This window comes from Cygnus atratus, chromosome 24 (genome assembly GCF_013377495.2).
Source record: "Cygnus atratus isolate AKBS03 ecotype Queensland, Australia chromosome 24, CAtr_DNAZoo_HiC_assembly, whole genome shotgun sequence".
In the NCBI taxonomy this organism is placed as follows: Eukaryota; Metazoa; Chordata; class Aves; order Anseriformes; family Anatidae; genus Cygnus; species Cygnus atratus.
The window spans coordinates 445,505-471,467 of record NC_066385.1 but is presented as its reverse complement, the minus strand read 5'-3'; the positions used below and the strand labels follow the sequence as shown (position 1 = coordinate 471,467).

At 45.6% G+C, this 25,963-nt stretch overlaps 2 protein-coding genes across 2 annotated transcripts; both read right to left on the bottom strand.

Moving 5' to 3' along the window:
- Positions 1-1,374: 1,374 nt before the first annotated feature.
- Positions 1,375-19,435, bottom strand: PTPN22 (protein tyrosine phosphatase non-receptor type 22). The gene is made up of 21 exons (XM_035561577.1): positions 19,349-19,435; positions 15,417-15,525; positions 14,531-14,607; positions 13,514-13,609; positions 13,065-13,103; positions 12,517-12,588; positions 12,368-12,427; positions 11,809-11,951; positions 11,263-11,329; positions 10,316-10,393; positions 9,635-9,727; positions 8,096-8,172; positions 6,509-7,233; positions 5,502-5,585; positions 5,227-5,357; positions 4,665-4,692; positions 4,178-4,258; positions 3,758-3,861; positions 3,076-3,106; positions 2,273-2,350; positions 1,375-1,439 (listed from the first exon to the last, which is right to left on the bottom strand). The coding sequence occupies exons 1-21, from the start codon at positions 19,433-19,435 to the stop codon at positions 1,375-1,377; spliced, it is 2,325 nt and encodes a 774-aa protein (XP_035417470.1).
- Positions 19,436-21,735: 2,300 nt separating this feature from the next.
- Positions 21,736-25,792, bottom strand: BCL2L15 (BCL2 like 15). The gene is made up of 4 exons (XM_035561574.2): positions 25,654-25,792; positions 23,446-23,588; positions 22,405-22,620; positions 21,736-21,879 (listed from the first exon to the last, which is right to left on the bottom strand). The coding sequence occupies exons 1-4, from the start codon at positions 25,757-25,759 to the stop codon at positions 21,862-21,864; spliced, it is 483 nt and encodes a 160-aa protein (XP_035417467.1). The 5' UTR covers positions 25,760-25,792; the 3' UTR covers positions 21,736-21,861.
- Between the last annotated feature and the right edge of the window lie 171 nt (positions 25,793-25,963).

Here is a 25,963-nt window from a genome sequence, read left to right as displayed (position 1 = left end):
CGTGTGTCTGCTGGAGGGTCACACGTCCTTACACACCGTGTGTCTGTGCTGGAGGGTCACACGCCCTTACACACCGTGTGTCTGCTGGAGGGTCACACGTCCTCACACACCGTGTGTCTGTGCTGAAGGGTCACACGTCCTCACACACCGTGTGTCTGTGCTGGAGGGTCACACGTCCTTACACACCGTGTGTCTGCTGGAGGGTCACACGTCCTCACACACCGTGTGTCTGTGCTGAAGGGTCACACGCCCTTACACACCGTGTGTCTGCTGGAGGGTCACACGTCCTTACACACCGTGTGTCTGTGCTGGAGGCTCACACGTCCTTACACACCGTGTGTCTGTGCTGAAGGGTCACACGTCCTTACACACGTTGTGTCTGCTGGAGGGTCACATGCCCTTACACACCGTGTGTCCGTGCTGGAGGGTCACACGTCCTTACACACCACGTGTCTGCTGGAGGCTCACACGTCCTTACACACCGTGTGTCTGTGCTGAAGGGTCACACGTCCTTACACACCGTGTGTCTGCTGGAGGGTCACATGCCCTTACACACCGTTTGTCTGTGCTAAAAGGTTACACGTCCTTACACACAGCATTGCCTTGGAGGCATCGACATTTCCCTTGCTGCGTTTTTTTTGGTTTGTTTCATACAGTGAGGACGGTCGGGTCAGCTAATTGTGCAGCTTGTTACATGAGCTCAGTTGCTGTATGACCCATCAGCATCTGAGACTTGTTAACCAAAAATCTAGAAAAAAATACCTGGATTCACTCAGATGGAAAAACAAAACATTCAATTAACTGAAAGATAATTTCTTTCTAAAATTTGAGATGCTAATTCTCTGTTCATTCAACTAATGTAAACGTATAAGGAAATGCAGTATAAGGAAATTTAATTTGATTACAATAAAACTGCACATGATTGCAGTTACACAGATGCTATGTTGGCAGGATCTCCAGCTTCTTGTTTTGATTTGGTCCGGTCTGCACTTGGACCAAATTGGACGTCCCTTCATTCAACAGTTCTCCCTGGAATCTATTCCCAATGTACAGTGTTTTGTTTCAGAAAGCTTAAATACATCATTTTGAAGTGAATAGGTTCCAAAACACAATAAAAATGTCACTATTTATAATAAAATATCTATTCCCGGTTTTAATATCCATCCTGTTATAAATTAACTGAAAGTGCCTAGCTGCTCATGTTTACCTGTTCTTCTTTACCTTAAAACTTTAGTTCATGAAGAATGTGCAAGTAGTGCCTCATCTGCAATATATCATGTAACAACCTTTTGATGTATTTATTTTGATGGAAACCTTACTGGGATGAGCACTCAAGGCATATCAGAAGGTATTCACAAATCTGTAACACCGAATCTAAATATTCCATGCTGGTGGTGGATTTCTTGGTCCTTTTGGTTTTGAAAATCGACTTGCAAAGCCTGCAAAGAAATTGTGTGTTGTTTTTTTTTCTTTTTAGTGCAAATTCAGTATGTTATTGATGTTGATCATATAATTCCCTAAAATAATACGGTATTTGAAAATACTTGTAATTTCAGCTTTCCCAAAATTTAAGATACAGTCGACTTGAAGCAACAGCCTGTAGTTGTAAGTCAACTGGTGCAAAAACTATACGAATACAGTCTATTGTTGTATATATCCACACATACTCCCATTACAATATGAATATCAAGAATGTAACTAGATCTTGTGCCTAGTCTGACAGAAGACTTCTCTAAAGTAGAAGAATTTAAAATGGAAAACTGTGTTTCTCCTCCACCATATTATACAACATTAGACAGAAGCCTAATGGAAATGGTACAGCTTTGTACATGTCTTCTGCTGTCTCTGCTGCTACATAAAGGCTAAGGCTTCTCACACACTGAGAAATATTTTTCAGTGCAGGTTTCAGGGTCTGTATTTTCCACCCTACCTGTTCCTTAAACAGATTGTGAATAAAGCCGTAAATGTTTAAAAAATAATGTGTTATTTGTAATTTTGCAATAAGATGGCAGCACAGTTTTGCACAAATCCGAAGATGTATTTCTTGTGCATGTTCTACAGATAGAATGTTAGATAATTGCTGCAATAACAGATGAAATGTTTTTAAAAGTACAGACAGGATACAGGTACATTAAATTATGTAGGCATGAAACAGTTTCATGCTATTTTGGGGTATCGCTTCATTTGAGAATTAACATTCAGCCTGGTACCTGCACTTAGACTTTCAAAAAACGGGTACCTCCTATTCCAAAATGCAAAGAGAAAAACATACCAAAATTAAGGAAAGAGCTCAGATGGTTTGACGGGGCAGATTCTGATGGTTTTGTCAGTGAAGATGGACTACAGATGCCTAGAAATACAAAATTATACTGACACAGTGACCATCATAATTCCCTGAAAAGCTAGGTTTCTACACATCCATGGGAAAACGCATACTTCCACATGTACAACCACACTTGGCACAGATGTTATTTCAGCATAAGATGAAGATAAGTACTTTCCGCACTGCCAGAGCTTGAAAGCCACACGGTTTTAACGACATTATTTGCTCATAGCAGGGAGTGAATGTACTACTGCAATAAAATCCACTGGGAAAATGTTGGCTCAGAAGTGCTTTAAACAGTTTTTAGCAGTCCTATTTTCAAGATAAGCATTTAATTTTAGATCAAAGGGAACTTAATGAGAAACTCATTCTTTTTGCTCCAAATAGGGCAGAATCCAGGATGGGGCTCAAGTTGATCATATTCCCATCAACACCTCTTTCCCGCATTTTGAAAGTATTTGTCCCACTGGTTTGAATGACCTGAAGAATTTGTAATTTGTATACACTGGAACTGCCCCTCAGGTAACCAAAGGGCACTGCAGCATCATTATGCTACTCCTAAAAACACTATTACTGTCCAGATGAGATGGCACTCAACTAGCAAGTGCAGTCGTAAATGTTCTATGCCCAAGTAAGCAGATATGCAGGGAGTTTCACATTTGACAAGTTCAGGTGCTTGAAAAATTCCAGATATATCTTTATATATTTGCTTAAAGCCATCAGGAAGATGCACATTAGTCTGAAAGACTTACTTTTTCTCACGTTTTTCAGTATTTTCAAACTCTGAAAAAAAAAAAGGTAGCAGCTTGTTGAAAAAAATGTAGCAAGCAATTGTAGCAGCTACTATGATAAATGTATTTCACTGATAAATATACATATATCACATCTCATAAAAAGCATCTTGTCTAGCATCTGAGACTTCAGATTCCTGCCTTTCACATTGTCTCTGGCTTTTTTCTAACTAACAGTAAAGCCTCCAGTTTTTATTCTTGCTGTTTTCCTCAAATGCTTTTCTGTTCAACCATAACATCTCAAAGTACAATTGCTTAAGAGCATAATTAACTAGAGCCACGGTGATGAACAGAGTCTGTCCTACATGGGAATTCAGACTCCACTCAAGCAAATTTTTCCAAGAGGAATTAGCACTTCGGGTGAACAGAGTGCTGAGGCATAAACGTTCACACAGGCGTGACTGTGTTCCTCCTGCACGCCAGTTCTGTCTACAGTTCTACAACAGAATATTTTTACTAGCCTTGTTTCTGTGCCCAAAATAGAAGAGAATGGTCTCAAAGCATGTTATTTTCTCAAGGTTAGCAGTAAGAAAGTAACAATAGCTATAGCCAGAATGATCTCTTCTCACCCTCTCCTTTTTCTATAACTGTTATGTGATTTTGTTGTTGCTGTTGTTGTCGTTTTTGTTTTTGTTTTTTTTACCTTGCTTCTCCTAAAGCATTTCACGGGCTCTTTTGATGATGCTTCAGAAGCATTGTTCCTCAAATCCAGAGAACTAGTAGAATTTCTTGGAGCAGGCTGCATACCTGGGAACATATACCAGAACATTTCCAGTGGTGATTAATGAATCCTCTTGCTTTTTTTCTAAGTGCTTTGTTGCTTTATTGTTTCCTCTAATGCAGCAACTGCAGAAATTTCCAGCATGTTCCCTGGTTACATTTACTTCTTTTAGTAAAAAAGAACCTAACTTACTTACTTACTTACCTGCCTGCTGAACTCTCCTACATTTAAGTCCATTGGTAATATTTTGAATAAGTGGGCCACTATCACCTCAGGTATCTACAGGATTAGGTGTAAGTATAAAATCTCAGTTACGTGTTGAGAAAATAACTCGTCACTTACTTGCTGTATCAGCAAGAACAAACGACTCTGGGGTTCTTTCAGGAAGCGGGGGAGGAGAGTTAGAGCGATCCCGGTTTGTCTCTGAGAAAGCAAAGACAGAAGGTTTGGATAACTGCCTTTAAAAACATATATATCTGTTCACCAAGAGGGCCACAGCACTCTAACCTGCACATCTCCATTGTCTCAAAGGGAACAACACACAGTAAAAGGACGTGACAAACCTTAGCCTGAGGAGAATGCAGGGAAAATCATCATAAAGATATACAGAGTGGTGCAGTGGCTGGTTAGGAAACATAAAACTACCACTTCATTTGGTTGCAGAACTGTTTATATCTATTCAGTTGCAGAAGTATTTAGCAACACAAGATTTCTGTTGGACTGAGCAAAGATCCTAGAGACATTCATTAAATCTGGAAAAATTAAAGCAAGTTAGGTTAAAAGTAGACCTTATGTTGAAAGAAAGTTTAACTCAACATCAAGCCTTTACCTGATCGTGAGCTCTGAAGCTTCATACTCTGGAAACAAAAAACAAGGAAAGTATTTGAAATTCCACATAACTAAATGTGGTTCTCTTGTACTCAAGAAAGCCTTAGAGGATGAGGAAATGATGTTACATGCAAACACCCTCCCCCACACACCTCCATGCTCATGTAATGGAAAACAGACTTATACCTTATTGTTTCACTTTACAAAGCCATAAGTCACCCATGGGATGATCAAAAGATGCCTAAATTTTGTTCTGCTCCTGTCTGTCCCACAGGGTGTTGTGAACCTCAGTGGACCACTAACTTCCCGTCTTCGTTATCTTTCTCTAAAATAGGGATGATATTTTTACTACGTTGTATGGGATTTAGGACAAAAGAAATAAAGTTTGGAGCAAACTAATCTTTATAAGGAGGAGCCTTACTGATACCATATCTTCCTTCCAGTCCTGAACCCTGAAATAATTTATGGAAAGTATAGACTGCAAAAACTAGGGTCTTTCTCACAGAAGGAAACATGATAAGGAAATTAGTACAATGAGAAGAGATAAAAAGTCCCTTATTTACCTTACATGGTCTCAGTCTCACTGTGTCATTAAACACATCTGAGTGAGACTCACCACTCCACTCCAAAGAGGTTCCAATATTTTTATTTCTGGATGGAAGCTGAAAATCAGAAGTGGCTAGAGGAAATTCTCCTAGAAACAATTAAGCACAAGAGAGGTCATTTCTCATCCTAAGCAGCCAGAGCAAAGGCAACTGCCATATGCTGTGATCCCACACAAAGGTGAGAAGGGGTCCTCGTAGCAGGTGTCAGTCACTGCTCTGTTAAATGCACTTACCCGATTCACTAGCCACAATGAAGGACTCAGGGGTTCGCTCAGGCAGGGGCGGAGGATCATCATCATCTGGCTGGGGCAGGACGTCTAATTGAGGAGATGTGGTCAGATTACCTGCATGGCATAACACAACAGGAGAACCACAGACCTCTGCAAAGACACTGAGAACGGACTGCTCCAACCCAGCTGCACACCAGAGATTATGCTAAACATATGTAAACTGTACCTAAAATCCAGCCAGTCCTCAGCACCAACTCGTCTGCTGCTGGATACATGCCCCAGGCACACACTCCCAGCAGCATTAACAAGAACCCCCCATTGCACAGGGGAAGATTATCCGTGTACCCCAGCACACAGACAATCCCTCAGCTGGTAGTACCACTGCTGCTTGACTTGTACTGCATCTCCTGTGATGTTCCCAAAGTCTCTAGCATCTAGATAACGAGAACATTCATGACACCACATCCTGACCTGCTCTGGCCTGAGCAGGACAGAGCTGAGCAGTGCCAAAGGTGCAGACAGAGAAATGTCTGCCCAGACCAGACCTAGACTGGGAAGGTGATTTTAAGGTGACAGATCTAGGCAGACACTAACACTGAAGTCCTGGTTCTCTCAGTCTCAAGGGGATGCCAGCATCCCCCTGCATGGCTCTTGTCAGAAAGGAGTGTTTTTTGGCCTTGGTTCCTCAAAGAAAACCATTTCTGGGAGCTTTCTGCTTGGATTGCCCTGCTCTAAGAATTGGTCAGCATCGGTCCTTGCCTCCCCGTGAGAGCTGTACCAAGGTGACACAGTAGTATAAAGTGAAACCCAGAATCATACTGTTCTAAAAGCATCGTCTGTTTTTATGGGAAATATGTAAGGCAGGATGAAACTGCGCAAGGCCCTCCCCAGCTGGTCCCCGGCAAGCTGCTCAAGGGCAGCCAGGGCCCCGCTGGACGCTGAAGGACTGTGCTCGCCACCCCTGCCAGCTCCCGATACCCACAGGAGCCAGCAGCTCCAGCAGCACTCACTCAGCGAGGACGTCCTCGCAGCACTTGGGTAGTGAATGTGGTGGGATGCAGGCCTGGGTGGTGGGGAGCTGGCCACCACACAATGAGGGCCTTGTGTGTCCTGCCCCGCTGCCAGCTCCAGGGATAGCGGGTCATCTGGTGAGAGCGAAGAGAAGTAGGGGTCTTCCGCCGAACAGAAGTAACGATAAGGACATTGCCCACAGTTCCTGTGGCCTGGGGAGGCTTCTGCTACTTGGCTTGAGTGGTTCAGCTCATCAGGGGAAAATCCATCCTGCTGCTTCTCCTGGAAGCTTGAGTAACAGGCATTTGGTGACTGAGAACTGAAAATGGGCTTCGCATCCCCTCCATCACAAGCCCAGGTTTCTCCCTGCTGCTCCAGCACAAAGGGGGTCGATGTGGTCCGTGTCAGAGGTGCTTTGCCATGAGCCCCTTTCCCTCCTGCTCTCTGCGGCTCCAGGTCCACAAGCAGCTGCCCAGAGGACCTGCTGCTGAACTCCAAACTGTGGTGTTTTTGGAGAGCTTCCCTTGTGCCCCACATCTCGGCAGCAGCTGCATTCCTGCTGTTGCTGAAGTTCAGAGTACCAAAGGAGATGGCCTGTCTGATGGAAGGGACTCTACCCCCAGAGCTGCCGTGCTCTCCCTTGGCAGACAAAAATGCCAGTGATGCTTCGTTTCGTACCACTGGAGAAAAATGTTGATGCACATTCTGGTCCTCTTGCCCTGAGCTGCAATAAAGCACAGCAGCATGAAGTCAGAGATGTCAAGTACTCAGAAATCTCTGTTAGCCTATTAACAAGGCCCCACAATATTGTCCCTAAGAGCAGGCACATTTCCCAGATTGCAGAGCCTGGTTTAGCCTCAAGCGATGAACATGGTAAAGGACTATGCACCCTGGTGCCCTATTTGGACACCATTAAATGGTGAAGAGAGGAAGCCGCTTTACACAGGTAAACGGCTCCTTCAGTGCAGACTATCTTCAAAAATAAAATTATTTACAGAAAGTGCACACATGAAAACCAAAACATGTCCACGGAAGGATCTCACCACCCTTTGAAGCTGGTAGTCTGAACCCATAGTCTGGAAGCTGGGCTCCTCAGGCTCCCCATTCCTAGGCAGGAGGCACTTGTGTGGCAAACACAGAGGAAGGATGGGCACCAGCTAGGAACACCCCACAGGGTGCATGGCTCCAGGTAGAGCACAGAAATGAACCAGCACGGGGGTGTTTCATCTCCATGTTCATTAGCCTTTTTTTTTTTATGCTGCCCTGGATGTGTTTTAAGTTTGCATGTGAAACACTCTAAGCACAACTTGAAACAGACGGAAGGGCAAAAGAGGGGGACAGGCATTGGCATGCAGGGAAGAGGCTAAGACTCAGTCTCAGAGACACATCTGTAAGAAGAGCAGGAATTACATTAGGAACAAATGTGAGAGAAAAAGTGGGACTCAAGGGAGGCTGCAGAGATTGCTGACAATTGAAATGCAAAATTTAAACAGAACTGTGTCACAAAATACGCATTTCGTGTATTCCTGAAATAACATGGGTAACTGAAAATACTAGCCCACGGGATACTTGTGCTGTGACCTTACCAGGTTAGTAAACTCAGAGAATAAATATCTTCCACTGAAGTCAGAAGTGGCTTGGGTACAGGATGCCTGGTTTGAATCTAGTGAAAGAAAAGGTCAGTAAACAACAGAGTAAGGAAGAAGAATGCAAAGAACACAAACATGCTATTTCAGGAGATGGAATTTCTGCCAACTACTTTTAATTATTAATGGAGTTTGGGAATGACAAATACCAACTTGAAAACACCAGTTTGGAGCTGAAAACTGAGGACAGATCCTCCTGAACTCCTTTCCTCCTTTCTGTTCACACCTTCCTGAAATCAGATTACCAAGGGCCAAATGACAGTCCAGCTGGGCCAAACACCTGCAAAACAGCCTAAGCAGAGAGCTCTGACTTTAGGACCCCGCTCGGACATTCAGCGTGGCTGTGCAGGCACTGGTTTCATTTGTGACACTTTGGCGCACAACCATCCCCCATGCTCTGTGAGGTGCTTTCAAAGGGCAGTGAGGTTTAGCAAGAGGTTTGGACAGGAGCTACAAAACCACATCCGGATTTGAACCGTTTTGTGCATTTTGTGTCATTCTAGTCCTGCATCTCCTTTGCTTACAGACTATCCACAACACATACAAAAGGCACTTTCCAGCTATTTTCTCACTGATCTCTGGCAAATACTATGGCAAAACTGAGGCAGAGTCCCATTGCAGGATCCTGCTCCCAATTCTTTACACAAAAACTTCTGACAAAATTATCTAACTTGTAAGCCTTAAAAATGGCTATCTGTTTACTTCAGCAAGATTGCAGACAGCTACACATGCAGTGTACAAGGCAGCGTTCATGCCAGCAGTCAGAGAAGAATAAGGAGAACAAAGAAACGATTAACTGTGGATGTTTCAGATGTTCCTGTTTATGTAACTTTATACCAGGAATATGTTGTTCTTCCTCAAAGGCGTATGAGATTTGAAAGACTTTGACATGGGTTTTCTCAAGATGTTTTAGCCCACTCTCCCCCACAGACAGTCTGTGATGCTAATTATCTCACTCTGTTGCTTGCAAGCACTCCATGAAATCAAGTTTCATGAGCACATCCACGTGAAAATCAGCCACTGCTGGAGAAGGTTGAAAATATTCTATTCACTCATTACATTAAACAATTATAAAAGCATATAATGGTTTTGAGACAGAAGAAAGTTTAGCTCTCGCTCGAGGCCAACTCTTGTGGCAAGTGTCGTGCGATCAAGGAAACAGCTGGATTCTCATGGTTAACTTGAAGAGAGTCTCAGTTTGGGTTGGGGCCCTGTCTCTGTAACTTTAATACACTTCCTTGCAGAGTATATAGAAATGAATTAATGTATTTGTACAAATAAAACAGCAGGTAAGATACTTAGGGCCACACAAGCACCTCCATAAATTGGAGGCTTCTGTTACAATGCAATTATGAATAAATAGGGCAAAAAGGTGATTCATTCCAGGTCTACAGAGGAAACCTCTGCAGTAGGAATCTAGGTTAGAGCTTGCGTGCCTGAGCCTGCAAGAGGCAGTATGTTTATCCTGGTGACCTTTACCTGTGAAGCAGCAGAATTTTCCTGGGCATCAAGCGCTTTAATCTGCCTTTTGAAGAGTTCAATAACAGCATCATAAACCAGCTTGTACTGCTCCTGCATCACGGACAAATAAAACAGACATGAGAGCCAGCACTCACATTGCTTGTAAATGGTCATCTATTACGCAAATCAAACATCAGCCCCTTATAGAAGCTGCCACTTTGTGGTCTGTTGGCAGGACAAGTTATCAGAAGTAGAAGCTACAATTTCCAAAGGGTTGAGACTGAAGTATTTGTTTTGTTGTCAGTTGCACAAACAACACTGTTCTGCACTAAGCTTCCTCTTCATTCTGTCTCAGCTGAGAAGAGTTCTCGCTTTATTTCCTGGATAGACACTTGTTTCACAGCATAAGCATTCAGTAAGTGAGTCTGCAAGCACTAAGCTATTCCAGCTGTCTACAAGGAAATAGTCAGAAATTCATTTCTGCAAAATGATTCTTCTGCTCAGAAAAGGGACCTTACAGAACATCTACATGCCTAGTTCCCAGCAGTGCAACCATTTTGTTCTTCCTTACTGCAAGCCCTCCTGAGGAACTATTGAGGTTTCAGTACTAAGTTAACAGTACTGAACATTAAGAAGTATTAACAATAAGTATTAACAGAAATATTAACAATACCAGTTGTTAAAATTTCCTGAGCGTACCTTGGTCTGCACTATTGAAGGCCTTTGTGTGCGCATCTCCTGGATCAGACTAAAAATACTGAAGTTCACTGGAACAATCTTGCAAGAAAGGGAAGAGATGAAAAATTAAAGGCAGGTTATTCCAAGGAGCTTCCACGTTGTGATGCAGTTTAGAACAGTGTCCCAGGTTCAGACCTGCTACTGCAAGAGTCTTTAACAAAGGACCTGCTTATCAAGCCACCTTTATGAACTGTCTTGCCTCCTCCCTCCTGCATTGCACTCCAAGAAAATACCCTTTTTTATAACATTGGTAACAGCTTGGAATATCATGAAGGACAAGATACTGATTTCATGGATTAGGGGATTCAGGATTGCTGTGATAAAGGAAATAACCACTTTGCAGAATCTCAGCAATCTGGCACAAGGCCAGGGATTACTTACTGTTAAAACATTCAAACATACATTTTTAATGAAGAGTCAGAATAAAGCAAGGTGTTAACTTGAAAACACTGGATTTCTGATACTAAAGTGTGGAGAGACAAATATAGGCAGTAAACTTGTATTGAAGACTGAAGGCCAGCACCAAGGTTAGCCCAGTGATCTTAAGACCAAGACAGGGAGGAGAGAGAGCAGGGAGGTCTCCAGCCTGTCTGCACACCCCGGGCTGCATCGGGGCTATTTGCACCAGGATGCAGAGGGAGGGAGTGCAGCACCAACAACAGGCAGTGCATGGGTGGTGCAGAGCCCGAACAGAGAAGCAACACAAACTGGCTGTCAGGTATCAGCAATTTGGCCAGTTGGGCTACAGGGACTTTTCATTCACAGTTATTATCTGAAATACTCCTGCGTGCAGTCAGAGAGAGGTAGAGCTGGGACTAAGGGGAGGAAGAAGGCGAGGGAGAGAGACAGGGAATCGCATGGTGCTACACACGTGCCGTTTGAGCATGCATGGCAGGACTGACACCTACTCCATCCTTCAGCAGCTTCTGGGTGTAGTCGATTGCACAGATGACTCCTGTTCTCCCACAGCCAGCACTGCAATGAGAGTCACAGTAGGGTTGCTAGTAGAGGGTAGCGGTGGGCACACTGTATTCTCCAACAAGAATATTTCAAAAAACCCACAGCCTTGCATCCCACACCTTGAACAGTGCAGACTCACACAATGGCCCTCCCGCTCCTGGTGGCAGCTCCACCTGGCTGCACATAAACTTCCACCTGACAACAGCTCTGCTGCAGGCTAGAAGGCACAACTCCTAGGCCTCCTACATCCTCCTCCTGTGGTGACCAGGAATGCACAGTGTTCTTGGTCTCAGCTGTAGCTGCTATCATTGGCCTGCTGTCACCTATCTCCTCTCCTGCTCTCCAGCCGTACCAGTGGCTCAGAGGACACGTTCGTCCTTAGGACTTCCTAGGAGAGGATGGAGACTCCAGTCCTGCACGGGTTGTGCCACCCACCCCCATGGGTGCTCAGCAAGCATGGGGAACGCAGGGAGGAGCCGGGAGCGCTCACCTACCTGCAGTGGATGCAGATGGGAATGCTGTCATCTGGCTGGTAGCAGCGAACCTCACAGATGAGCTCGAGAATGGGGTCAATGGAAGAGGGAACATCATGGTCTGGCCAGTTTTGATAGTGGAATTGGTGGATGGTGCGGATTTCCTGCAAGAGGAGAAAAGTGCTGACAGGAGACCGAATTAACTGTCAGCACAGCAAGCGCAAGCTGATGTGCTACAGACATCTCTAATTCCCTGCTGTGTTGGTAGGCAAAGGCTGCAGATTAGCAGTGCACTTTGTAGCTGTTCTTGCTGCAAAGGACACCTTGCCACTTTATGATGTTCTTGATATTACCAGTTAACGTCGCTTACCCAGGATCTAATTTGCCACAACTAATAAACAGCTTCAGAAACTGAACTTTGAGTTAATTATTTTTTTATTTTCTTAATTCCTTCAGCTACTCCTGAATCCAAAATAGCATTCTGAGGAGTGTAAAATTTTCTCCAAAATGCACCATATTTTAATATTGATATAACAAACCTAACCAAGATTCTTTTCCTGTCTCTACCTTTCCTACTTACTTCATTCAGGGTCACTTTTAAAGTCCTGATCACATATTCATTTTTCTTTTCTTCAGCTTCCTGCAGAACAATAAATTAGGGTCACGTTTTCTGCAGATGACAATAGTTTCCAATGCACGTGATGTGGCGCTAATGGCAGCTATACTCACACAGGCAATGGAGAAGGGCCCACACTGCAGGGAGGAGTCACCCAGGTCTGCCCAGTACCGCTCACATTTTTTCTGTTGCAAGAAGCAGATGTCTGGTTATTCCCTGCTGCCTGCCTGCAGCATCTCCTGTCTGTCTTTGCCCAGCAAATCTCATGCCAGGAGGCCCAGCTCTTGCTGCTGACCAGTCTCTACCCTTCCCTTCCCTCGAGTTCTCGGGGCTGCACTTGTGCCGGTGACGCTCTCACCCGCAGGTGACCTGTGCTCATTCCTGGCTGCCAGCACCATGTCTCTGCATGCAGCCTCGCACAGGGCTTTGTGGCAAGGGAGGGGACGACGGGTGCGGGGGTGTTTGGGTCTGGCTTGTTCTCGCCTGCCAAAGAGGCCAGTTACACTACCAAAAATGGCTGAAGAATTTGCTGCAGGAGACTCAAGAAACAGTTTGTATTAAATGGAAACTCACTGTCCCTAATGAGATTTAATAAAAATCTGCATCTCTCCACCCTGCCCTGTCACTGTCATGGCAGGGCGATCTCTGATTTGTTACTCACCTTTCCCATTTCAAACTCCATACAAGCCATGATCACGATCTGCAAAAAAAACAAGGTTCGCTAGAAAAGCCTGGAGGCAAGTTTTTTGTCGAGGCAGAAAAATCAAACTGATAGTTTGGGGATACTTATCAGCAATGAGGAAGTTACTTGGACTGTCTTCCCCAGAGTCCCACAGTATTATGCAAATCAAACCCAGGACATCATCCACAACCCAGGTGTGAGGACCTTCCCCCTTGGAGCCCAAAAGCAGAGAGCCACAAGCAGCGGTCATGTCTCAGCATATGTAAGGGAAAGGCTCGCAGGAAGGATGCAGGTCACACAGAACATCTGAGTACCACCCAGATACTACCGCTGTCTCTTTAGCCACAACGGAGTTCTAGCTGGTTTTACAGACAACTTTTCTTTATTAAAACAAAACAAGCAACAAGACATACAAATCTGCACCTTACCAGGACTTCATACTCCCAAATCATCCTCCAAAAGTCAATGACAGTAGTGGAGAGAGGACCCTGGGTTGCAATGTATGCTCTTGGCCCATAGACGCCCTAAAACAGCATTCAAATCAGATATGTAATCACACTTGCATTGTTCCCTAAAGGAAATAAAAATCATCCCTCTTTCTGAATACTACTTCTACCCAATGAGCCCAATAAGGACTTAGGAGGGCTTTTATATAGTTCAATTTTAGGCACCTGAATTAAATTAAGTAACCAGAAACCAAGATGTGAAAACTTCTCAAAGGCAAAGCCAAAGCCGGGGAGCTGGGCTTGAGGCGAGATCTGCTCCCAGGGACCCCCCTGCCTTGCAGTGCGTTTGGGAAAGCCTACAGGTATCGGCCTGACAGCTGACCCCGCTCCGCAGAGTGCAGCCTAGCACTCCTGTGGCCGCTGGCCAAAGAGAGAACTGTGATCTCCTGTGAAGGTCTGTCCGTCTGCAGACACGTTGCACAGAGCCCTCACTCACAGTGGTGGAGAGCGAAGGAAACCTTCCGTCTATCAGAGAAGGGCTCTGGGCGCAGCGAGTCCCAACTCCATGGAGCTCCTGAAGGGTCGCTGAGCCCACAGTGACCTGCCCCGTTGCTCGCCGCTGCAGCGGGTCTCAGTGGTGCTGCAGTGCAAGGCTTCCTGCCTGCCTGCTGGTTTCAGGCAGGGCGACTCTGGCCGTGGGCAATTTTGCACCATCGCCCAGCAGAGGCAGGAAGCGGGGGCTGCAAGCCACAAAGTGTTCCACCCCCAGTCCCGGTACATGTGTGACTCCTGCCCTGCTGTCTCGTGCCTCTGTACTGCAAGAGGTGTTCTAAAGGGCTCACTGACGGTGTGCGGCTTCTGTATGTCAGCTATCCTCATGCACAGCACAGAAACTGCCACAGGCACAGGGCCTGCTCCTCCTGGCACAAGTCAACCAGGCAGCTCTAGCAGCTGCCACAAACACCATTGCACTGCAAAACATGATGAAAGAAGCAATACCTTGATGAAGTTGGCATTGATGTAATGAGAATCTGCATCTGATGTGATCAGGGACAGCTCCACTCTGCTGTGGTCAACTGCAGGCACAAAAGCAGGAGAAGCAGCAGCAACAGTTAGCGTTCATCCCTCTTAGCAGTTGGGCCCCTCGGGCTGCAGCATGAGGTGTCTTGGAGGAGCACACGCATCAGAGAGCTCTTCTCCAGAGCCGACAAGTGGATGTGCAAGCAGCCAGAGCCTCCTCCAGCACTGGCAAAAGCCCTGCGCAGAGCTGCCACTGCCTGTGTGCGTGCAGCAGACAGGCACACTCTCTTTCAGAGCCAGCAAGACCTGCAGCTGCTGCCGCTACCACGGGGCAAGACTGTCCTCCTTTACCATGGAGCAAGCCAAACCTAGAATTGCCTTGCATGAGATCTGTGGGTTTAGGTTTCTTTTCAAGCTAGAATGGATGGAAGGGACAGTCTGCTCTGACCCCAGGACAGAATTTGCTTTGGCAATTCCAGCACCAAGCAATGCCAAACCACAGCAGTTCCTGCCTGTGGCCTGCTTTGTACACCATGGAGATGCCCTTGTCCAAAGCCATTCCTCTACAAGGTCTTGGTTGCAATGCTACCCAGAAAGCTTGCAAGGATTATGAGCAGAGGATGTGTTTCCTACTGAATTGACATTCTTCATTCTCTGGGAAATACATGCCAAAGTCTTCCAGAGCACGCTTTGAAACAGTCAGAAACAAAGCCTTAAATCTGAGCAGCTGAATTCAAGGCCAGGAGACAGCCAGTGACATGTTCGCATGCAAGCAATTATGCGGGCAGATAGCGGAGGAAGAGAGCAAAGTCAAGCTAGCAAAAAAAGAAAGGCTGAATAACAACATTTGCTATTTCCAACCTACAGGGTAAGATGTCTTTGTATCTGTTCTTCTTGATGTTCTCTGGGTGCTCAGATGCAGCTGTAGGGTAGATTTTATCCGATCTGTATTTTGTTGACTGCCTTTTCAGCTTCTGTGATAGAAGAATGGAACAAGTTACAGCAGATGTGCTACATACAACACGCTACTAGAGAGCATGTGTGAAGGTCTCTAGGGGTCAGGCTCACCACCACAAAGTAAGATCTGCACCATTAATTCTTTCCTGAGTGGCTTTTCTCAAGGTACTCAGAGCAAGAATAGAGACAGAAGCCACCTAAGAGCTTCAGCACAAACTTATGAAGAATGGAAAGTGTGTGCTGAGGCAGTACCCACAAGAGGCTCAGGCATGTAGGCTTCTGAAGTGAGATGCTGCATTTATATAGCACATAAAGCATCGCCCTCATGAGCAGGTGAGACACGGGAATCTTTCCCAGTATAAATGGCACCCAGATAAGAGGACTAACAATATTAAACTACCTCTAATAAATGACATCAGAAGGGACAGATGAATTAATTGATTTTTCTCACTTTACTAGAGATGCTATCTGTGGCTGCAAACAGCAATGCTCAATTAAAAGGGGCACGAGAAATCAGAGCAAAGTAGTTATATATGCTGATGAGAAAGAAAGGAGAAGAAGTCCTAGGAGAGGCCCACTGAAATATGAATCTCTAGTCTCTTTCATTTCTAGGGTAAAGCTGCTGCACTCCTGGAGTGTTCAAGCATATTTCTCCTCGTAAAGTGTAGAATTTTATTTCATTGACATCAGCCCCTAAGTAACAAGCACTGTTAATGACCATTGACTTTGACAGCACCATTCTTGCTGTATTCTTTCTTTCATAATTTATTGTCTACCTGGCCACTTTTCTTACCAACAAGGGGTGGTTTTGATTTGAAACAAAAGGCCATTTCTCTAATTAGTATCTCTATGGTTTGACACTCCAGAGGGCAAGTCTCTCACTTTCCACCACCCTGGAGCCATGCCATTACAGACCTTCTCTCGGACATTGTTGTTGCAGTTCAGAGAACTAGGCTAACGAAGGAAAACCCTCAGCACCCCATGCCTTAACAAACAAAAGCTCTACAGGGGTGAGAAGCAGAGGGAAGGGACCATTGGCACACCTGAGCTGCAAGGTGATGGAACGTCTTGTGCCTTGCACCTATTTCGTGGTCACCCACGTGAATTTTAACAGGAAGTGGAAACAGTGGTTCAGCTGCTCTGCCCATATAGCAGAGGAAAAACATGCTGGTCTCAGGGTTGCTGAGACAAAATAGCTCAGTGGTCAAATGGGTTGGTGCTGTGGAGATGGCCGTGCCCTGCTGATGGTGCAGGCAACACCGTCTCAGTGCGTTGGAGGCAGTGAGCTCTAACATGGCAGCACAGGAGGAACAGTGGGAGTTCAGGGCACTGATTTTTGGGTGCTCAACATACACCACCTCAGGGGTCAGCCCACCAGCGACCTTTGCACTGGGGCTCACACACGCTTGTATTCCAGTTCTTCCAAAAGCTCCCTTGCCTGCTCTGGACGAGCGATCGCCAGGACGCGACACCCTGCACGGCCTGCGTGTGTGAAGCTGCAGAACAATGATATTTGCCATAAGGCCGTGTCAGGTGATGAAGGGCTTTGTAGCTCTGCTTATTTGATCAAGCCATGCTGCCCCTGCGCAATACTGCAGATGAGAGGTATAAACAGCAACATACATCTCATTTCCACGGTATTTCTGTGCACAGAAATACAGGTTCAGTTCTAAGTCAGTCACTGTTTTTTAGTATTAAACTGTAGTTTTTAAAGGGTCAGAATGAGTAAGGAAGAAGGCACAGGAGGCCTTGGACAGTCCATGTGTCCAGTCTTTATTAATCAAGAACAAGGGGCATGTACTGTGTGACAGAAGGTGTGGGAGCTGGCAAGCAGCAGGATGTTTTTTGCAGACTGCACATCCCTGTAACCTGCTGGTTCCTCGGGTGTTTATTTGCATCCTCCCTCTGTCTTGTTCAAGTGCCACCCCACCTTCAGGGGTAGGCTTTCATGGAAGGAGCTGGAATCACTCAGCACAGGGGCCAGTCCTCTCATAGCTACAGCTCTGAATCTCCTTACTCCCGCCCCTTCATAAACTGATATAAAAATGATTGGGAAATGACTATATATGACAAAGCAAGTGAGAGCAGCAGGGATCAAACTCTGGCTGTGAGACCGCATGAACAGAAAAAGGACACAAACAAAAAAAAACCTCTGTCATTTACAGTAACACCACCACAATTTGTATGTGCATGTTCTTGTTCACACAAAGAGAGAGGAAACAGTAGGATGGAGAAATAACATTGAACATTTCAACCAAGCTTGGAAACACGAGCCATCTCAGTTGCCTGTTAAGGTATTTGCACTTCCAAAAGCGGCCTGCAGCATGGGCTGTTCGGGGAAGATTTCTTCCCAGGCCTACAGGAAACGTTGCCCTGACCACTTCTACAAGCTGTTTTTGTCAGAAAATTAGCTGTACACTCGGCTGCTAGAACTAGCACGTGGACCCAGGCTCGCCGCCCCTGCTGCCTCACATGGCACTGTACAACCCCAGCCCAGCAGTAAGGGGGAAATTCAGCAGCTTGTGACAGTGCTTTGTTCCATGGAACAACAGACTGTTACTGCAGGCTCAGATTAATCACTTCCCTCTGACCCAGACATCTGGAAGTTAAGTACTAAGCTTTTCCCAAGCGTTTGAAGTGCAAGTCTTCACTGGTATGGCAGAGCAGGGCTGGATCTCATGGGGACTGCCAAGTAACCCCCGCACTTCCCCAGGGCTCGCTGCCTGATGCGGCCCCTATCTGGTGGGGTGGCTGGGTGGCAGTGCTTATTCTGGTGTTTGAGACATCTCAGATATTACAGCTGCACCAGTTTTACCTTTCCCTGTGTCTTCTGAAGCTGATCAACGCCTTTGCTTCTCAGAGCAGCCCAGAGAGGCTGCTAGAACAGCCTTCCTCCAGCTGATACATCAGTAGCTGTCACCAGCTATCAGGTCTATCTGGGAGACTGTGGATTGCCATCTAAGCCTCTGCCACCTAAACAAATCAAAAGTTGGCAGAGGCCTAACAGATTGGGGCACTGCACAGATCTCCACCAGACAGACACTGAAGAACGCTGGGGAAGGTGGGAGCCATCACCAATTTTTGCTAGTTTTGCTTTTATGAAAGAAGAAATTTATTTCCTGGAAGAGCCAGGAGCACTAACAGACATTAGAGCACGTGCACTCATTCCAAATGGGTGCTGGAGCCCTTCCACTTAACCTAGCACAGTGCTGGAGGCTGCAGAAGCAGCCGACGCAGCTGCTCAGGTCACTGCCTCCCTCATGCCTTGGCCAAGGTGCCAGATGTCCACGGGACACGGGACAACCTCAGGCCCACACGTCATTTATCTGAACACCTGTTGCTTACTCTGCAGGGTGGTATAGGGGGTAGGATGGGTGATTTCTAGTGAAATAAGAAGAAAAACAAAATATCTCAGGCAGCATCTCGAGATTCCCAACAGGAACAAACACATCACAGATGTAACCTGCGGCAATGGGAGAAGAGGCAGCAAGCAGCTCTGTCTCTGTATTCCTTACTATACCCCCGTTGTAGTACGAGGGCAAAGTGAAACCATATCTTAACAAATGTATTCGCTAAGGAGAAAACAGGAAGCACTTGGTTAATTATTTAAAAAAAAAACAAACAAACAGTTTTACTTTGAATGCAAACCATTAAATCACTCTTCTATCTTTATGCCTTTTTAAATTTTCACTCTAGTTAACTCCTGCATCTCTTTCTGCTGCAAAATGTATAGAAAATCTAATCAACACATGCAATTTATGTCCCTGTTTGGGGAGAGGCAACTGAGCAGTTCCCTTTAAAGTCAATTGAAACACAGAACCGTGCCTTAAGCAAACTTACCAAAAACTCCTCTACAAACGCTTCTTGGTTGAGCTTCTTGCTTTGGGTCCTTTCCAGATTTTGCAGCAGAATTTCCCTTTGGTCCATGTTACAAGAGACAGAGCGAGACTGGCCTGCCGAACTCAGGAACGGACATGTCAAGTGCATGTCATAGCGGAAAGCACCAGCCCAGAGAGCACTCGCTGCAGGCTGTGGTTTACTGACTTCATCGCAAGTCTTAAAGGAAATTAGTACGTAACAGATATCGTGGCCAAATAACAAAACAAAACACACAGCCCTGGGCCATAGCACCTCCTTTTAAAACCACACGCGCTCCACGTGTGCCCCCATGGAGGGGGTGAGCAGCACCGCCCTGGAGTCAGAGCCGGTGCGCCCGTGTGACAGAGAAGGTCGGAAGTTGGAGACCGGAGCCGGGTACCCTGATGCCCAACTCCTCAGGCTGATGAGAATCCCCTGGAGTCTCACAAGCAGCCAACGGGATGAGATCATCTTTGCCAAGATACTTGCCCAAGGCATAGCATGCTCCAGGTCACAAGCCTTCCTCATCCTGCGTTGGCACAAATGGACAGTTTTCCTCATGCCCACGCTGTAGCCTGCTTTCCTGGGATCGGCTCAGCTGCAGAATATCAATCCAAGATCACCTATTCATTTTTACAAGATCTTTAAATAAAGCTGCTTTACAGCTGTGTGAGCAAAACATCAGACTTTGTAGAACTGCCTAAATTCGGCGTAAGAAAAATAGCGTCAAATTCATTCTTTCTGGTCCTTTTGCATTAGCAGCCAGAAGTGAACCACTGCTTGCTTGCTCCATGAAGCCCAACGGTGCTGGAACATGCTTACACCATTCCCTCTTGTCACCTGGATTCAGACAATAACTGTCAGGTACGCAGAGCAAAGAGATCAGGAACCAGGAAGCAAAATGGACAGATTCAGATGGAAAACCTGCTTCAGGCGCCCCCATCACTTAACTTTGGCACACTTGATGAAAAGCATTCCTTATGATGGTTCAGAGTCCAGTGCTGAGGTTTGTGCCCCTTTCACAGGAAGAACAAGCATTGGATACCGACTAGATTGAGTATTTCTCTCCCTATTGAGGAAAAATAGATACAGAAACAGGCAACGAAGTAAGAGGAAAGTTACTTAAAAAGAGCAGCTGGCTCCAGCCTGGAGAGGTGGAGGCGCTGCTCCTGTCTCTGCACAGGACGTAGCGGCAGCCCAGCTCCAGCACCGCCAGCAACTCCAACGCAAGGAGCCCCAGCGTGTTCAGAAATGCAATGGTGCTTCACAGCACAAGATGCAAAATGGTACCTGGGAAACTGCTAAATTACGACGTGCAACACTCATTTAGGATTGTGCCCCCCAAAAAAAGAAAGCGTTCCCAGCTTTCAAGCATGATTTCCAGCAAGACGGTGCTGCCTGTGCAGAGGAGGACATCAGGAGCAACTGTCAGCAGAGTGCTCGAGCACATGGGGCTCTGACAAGTAGCCAGGGGGAAGGTTTCAAGCTCAGCACAGGTGTAACTAGAAGAGCCCCAGAACGACGTGCAAAATCCACGGTTCCCCTTCATGTTTATAACTTATTCTGCTTTCCACATTAACAGCAAAATATTCTGAAGGAATACTTTAGACATGCTGAGCACATGAATCTGGCTTGCACGTTTTATTCTCCTGAACTTGCACAACAGTTCCTGAACAAAGAAAACCTATCAACAGGCCTCAGGTCAACTCCTCCAGCCAGAGTTCTCCACCTCTGGTACCAGAAGACTATAAAAGTCCGGTTAACTATGCCATCCTAATTCGCCTCACTTATTGTCAGCAATACTTACAGGTACTCTAAAAAAAACCCTACAGGGCAAATTGGAAATGATTTTGAAGTGGGAAGTAGATACAAACTTCTCTGAAGCCACCCATTTTCTCTACTTGCGTAGGTGGGGAAAACTAAATGAAATAAAAATAAATTGAAAACAACCAGCTCAAAAAAAATATGGGTATCACAACCTTGATCTTTTCAATATCTGACATTTTGTAGAAAGACTTCAGATTTTCTGTACCAAGTTTAGTTATAATCAGTAAATAGCTACAAGATTTCTGTGTCCAACTGTCAAAAGGCAAAGGACCCTGAAAGAACCCTCATTGTTAAAATAACGTCAAATATTAATTTTGCAAAAGAAACCTTGGAATCACCTGAGACAGGTGATCCAAAAAACACAGATCTGTTTAGGATAACTAATGGAAACGTTTTAAAGCAAATATTACCTGATGAGTCTGAAATTAGTACTGCAGCATTAAGCCTTTAACCTTTGAATACGAGTGAAGCCCACTTTTATGGACACGTTTAAGAGATGCAAGAAGAAAAATAATATTTATTGTTTTTTTAGTTGTAGCGATATAGAATATCTTTTACACAGTTCTTATTTGTATGATTCTTCTGGCAATCTGAATAAATATGAAAGCAATTGTCCCACTTAAATCAATGACATCCAAACTTTTTGGAAAGTAGTATAACACTTCCTCTCAGTCGTCCAAGTTCTCCTGAAAACAAACAAACAGAAAACAACCCATGTGTGTGTATTTTAGAGAAAGAATTCAAGGTAAGTTCAAAGGAGCTGGCAGGAAGGGAAAGATGTGGGACAGCAAGACAGGCTTTGTGTCTTCCACTGTGACCCTCTTCTGGACTGATTTCACTGTTCCACAGAGAAAACGTACCAGGTGGTGTCCATAGAGCTATGTCAGCAGGAAAGTGCTTTTTGTTCGACTAATCCTTAATACTTCCCAAGGCACTGAGATAAGGAATTAAATCCTGATACAGAGGAGCAGTTGGGAATTTTGATACTGACTTCAGTGAGTCTTCACCAAGGTATTTAGCAAAGCTGCATTTTGACAGCTACAAGAGGAGTTGGCTGATGCACGGGTCAAGGAGGGGACACTGGGTGGCTGCATGTCAGTGACCAGCCAAGATAGGTGCCAGGCAGAACACCACATGGGAAAGCTGAGAGAAACAGAGGGACAGAGCCAGAAACGCTCAGACAAACATCACAACGAACTTCGTGTGCTTACCCATCCTCCAGAGGCCTCAATGTAGTTTTTCACTTGAGCATTTCCATTAATCACTGTTATGAGTTGACTGGGATGGAACACAGATGGGACTTTCTTAAGAATATACATCATCAGTTTCACAGAAACAGAGAGAAAAGCTCTCTCATAGACCATCTCAGGGTTCTGGTCACTCCAACTTCTGCTGAGAGAATCCACAGCAGCCCCAAACTTCTCCATCTGCAAGCATCAAGAGGGCAGTCTGAGCTTTTCCTTTTTAAATGATCACAGGATAAGTGAGTCTTGGCTCAACATCCAACATTCAGTTGAATTCCTGCATTTTTTTTTCCTTCTACCCATGACTAAAGCAGGTGGGCCCCACAACTCCCTGGTGATATCCATACAGCATAGGACGTTCAAGACAGGGCTCTCCTTTACTTCTGTCTTTACTGTGGCTTGTGCAAACTACAGCATCAGGAAGCGTGTTTGAAGGACTGGGGAGGACAGCTGTAGCCAGAGCTGCAACAAACCTTAAGCTAGAACTACATGCAGCATTTGCACCAAAACCATACTGGCATGAGATCTAAGACTTCAGGGCAAGCTCAAGCCAGACCACCTGGAGCACCTGGTCTTCTCCCATCACAGCCTTCCTCCTGCACACAGTATTTGCCCCCCACCAGTGCCAGACTGCAGATTATCTACTGCAATGACAGATCAGCCCAGGCAGAGCCAGGGCTACTCAGGTGATAAAAAGCAGCTCCCTTGGAAGAGACAAGGAGAAAAGTTGTGAGAAATCACCCACCTGGAAAAAGGCAAAGGACTGAGCAGGTCCTACAGTCATTTGCTTAGCTTTTGTTCTGGTGGCTAATACACTGCCAGCTAGACAGAAATGAGCAGAGGCAGGCTGCTGGCTATCATGTCCCTTTCCCTCAGACATCTCTGACTCCTACAGCATAAATTGGTCTTCTCCCCAGGCTTTTGCTATTCTCCAACACAAAAGGACCCCCAGGTTGCCCTACAGACAAAGAGCAGGCCCAGGGCCAGGCAGGATAAGGTATCCTTTACCTTCCCTGTGAGTACTTCAGCGAGAACCTCTGAGGAAACCCTTTCAAAATCCATGTTGCACTGGTCCCCGATCTGTCGCAGACGACTGGCAATAATAACTGGGTCAAAATCACTTGGAGGTTCTCCTGCAAACAGCACAGGCCCTAAAACAATGAGCAGAGAGAGAGTAGGGTAAGGGATTATGGCATAATATATTATTAAAAGGCAGAGAAAAAGGGAGAATATAAGCTTACAACCAAGCATATTTAATGCATACTACATTCACAAAGCTACCTTAAAAGAGAGCTAAGGTAGTTAGTGTCTCAAGCACTTGGGACAATAATTCAGAGTAGACCTGTGACAAAACACATCAGGATATCTAAAACCAACGTCCTTAGGAAATACTGTACAGTCATTCAAGTATTCATAGATTTAGAGTGATCAAATTAAGGTTCCACAGGCAGCTCCATACCATCAGTTTGTCCAGGTCTCTCCTCTCACCATAGATGCTTCACGCCCAAGTTTTGCTGCAAAGACATCCCCAGGGCCTCTCTTTTGCCTTTCCAGGTTTCAGGCAGCTCCTTCCTCCTGCGCTTCCAAAAGCAAGCAAGAAGAAGAGGGCTTGGGGAACACCTTGTCTCTCCTTCCTTTGATTCCAGGGACACACTCCCATCGATCAGCTGGCAAAGTCCTGCTTATATTCCCCCAGCATTGCTAGGCTGCAGATCATTGTGTATGGAGAGGCATTGGAGAATTTAGATATCAAACTCAAGGTCTCTTCTGAGCAAGTGCAAGTTGCAACATTTCAAAGTCACATAGTGATCCAAACTTGGGAAGGTTTTCAAAGGAATGGAAGACACACTTCACAAATTTCAAAATTTTATATAAAAACCATTAGAATGTCTCAGCTAAACAACTTATAGGTGGGTTACGCTTGGTGGGTTTTTTTCCTCAGTTAAAGCATTTTTCCTTAAAAATACTGAGAAAAAAAAGTCTATTTTTTAATATGTCTGAATATTCAGCCAGAAGGAGCTACCCATCACTGAAAATTTCAGCAAAAATATTTCCAAGTTTGACAAGACCATAAGGAACTGAAAGCAGGATCTTTCAAAATAGAGTAGTGAGCAACTTTATCTTCAGCGTTGCTTCCTGACCCAGCCGCCTTCTTCCCTCCCTCCTCTGCCCACAGCCCCTGGCACGGCTGCCGCTGCCCCACGGCTCTGTCTGACTGGCCAGAGCTGCAGGCCCTCGGTGGGCATCTCATGGCACTCAGGGATGTGAAAGCACCTGATCCAGGAGAGAGAAACTAGCAACAGGCCGACTGGAGACTTTTTGGGCAAGACAACAGACATAGAGCTTCCATCTAAAACCTGTTGTTTAACAGGGACGGCAGGGTTTCCGTGAAGTGTGTGAAAGGCATATCACGATTACAGTTACAATACAGTCATTAAAAACTGTAAGATATTTTACAGAATAAGATTAACAAAGCCACACCTTGCACTTACAGTAACCAGTGTACTTTAATCTTAAACCAGGGAGCCCTCTCTAGGGTTTTGCCGTTGTATAAAACACTCGATGGACTTCTGCACAGAGCAGAGTTGGAGCAACGCTTCCTGTTTCTCTTCATGTCCTGGCTGAAAGCTACTGAAGCGGGAAGAGCAATGGTTTCGCTGCCAGAGAGGATTTTCATGGCTGTGACAAGGAGACTTTTCATGACACCATGCAAAGCCCAACTCTCTGCAACTTTCAGTAGAGCAGAGGGACTGCTGCCTACACGCTCCTCCAAAAGGAAGTCGCGAGGCTAGCCAGGTGTAACTTTCTGTCCTTCTCCGTGGGAGCTCCAGCAGGCAGCGAGCTCACCGGGCTGCAGGGAGCTGTGGGGCCCAGCCGTGGACAGTGCCTGCCCTGCCCGCCCCCGTGCTCACCATCACCTGGGAGAAGAGTGGTCATTCCCTAACAGGACCCCCCCCCCCCTCAAACTTCCTTGGCCCAATAAATCAGGCTGCAGCTTTGGCCTTCATGGGGTTCAGACAACCCCACCCCACCCTAACTCTTCCCCCAGAACAGAGCTAACTCAGAGGTCATCACAGGTCTGTATTTTAAAAAGCCCAACAACCAATGCCAAGTTACAACCTCCTTCCTTTAAATGTTCAGTCACAACACTTCTCTAACATCTTCAGCAAACAGACAAGATTTTTCTCCCATTTCCCACCAAACTTTAGGTCTTACCTCCTGAATCTGTCTGCAGACATCGATTATCAATTTCATCTCCACATAAGAGATCGTAGTATAAGGCGTTCACAACATGTTCTGTCTGTTCCTCAAATGTTGTCATTGCAGTTTTCTCCCAACTATCTGAATGAAGTTGAAGGCAGGACCAGATACCTCTGTAGCTGCTCCTCTCCCCAGGTGTCTCTGAATTTTAACTTCCTTTTCCCCGTAACTGCACAGGCCCTTCCTTCTGGGAAGACTCCTCCCCAGAACAGCACAGCATGCAGATATTTGCTCTCTTAACTGTGATCATTCAAACTATGGGTGT

Coding starts and splice junctions, on each gene's coding strand:
- PTPN22 (XM_035561577.1), bottom strand. CDS start 19,435: ATGGACCAAAGGGAAATTCTGCTGCAAAATCTGGAAAGGACCCAAAGC. Junction 10,394..11,262: donor AGAAGCTGCTGAAGGATGGA/GTAGGTGTCAGT, acceptor CTTTCTTGCAAG/ATTGTTCCAGTGAACTTCAG. Junction 9,728..10,315: donor CTTCAATAGTGCAGACCAAG/GTACGCTCAGGA, acceptor TCCGTGATGCAG/GAGCAGTACAAGCTGGTTTA.
- BCL2L15 (XM_035561574.2), bottom strand. CDS start 25,759: ATGACAACATTTGAGGAACAGACAGAACATGTTGTGAACGCCTTATAC. Junction 23,589..25,653: donor TCTGCAGACAGATTCAGGAG/GTAAGACCTAAA, acceptor TCATTGTTTTAG/GGCCTGTGCTGTTTGCAGGA. Junction 22,621..23,445: donor CTGAAGTACTCACAGGGAAG/GTAAAGGATACC, acceptor TGATGCTTGCAG/ATGGAGAAGTTTGGGGCTGC.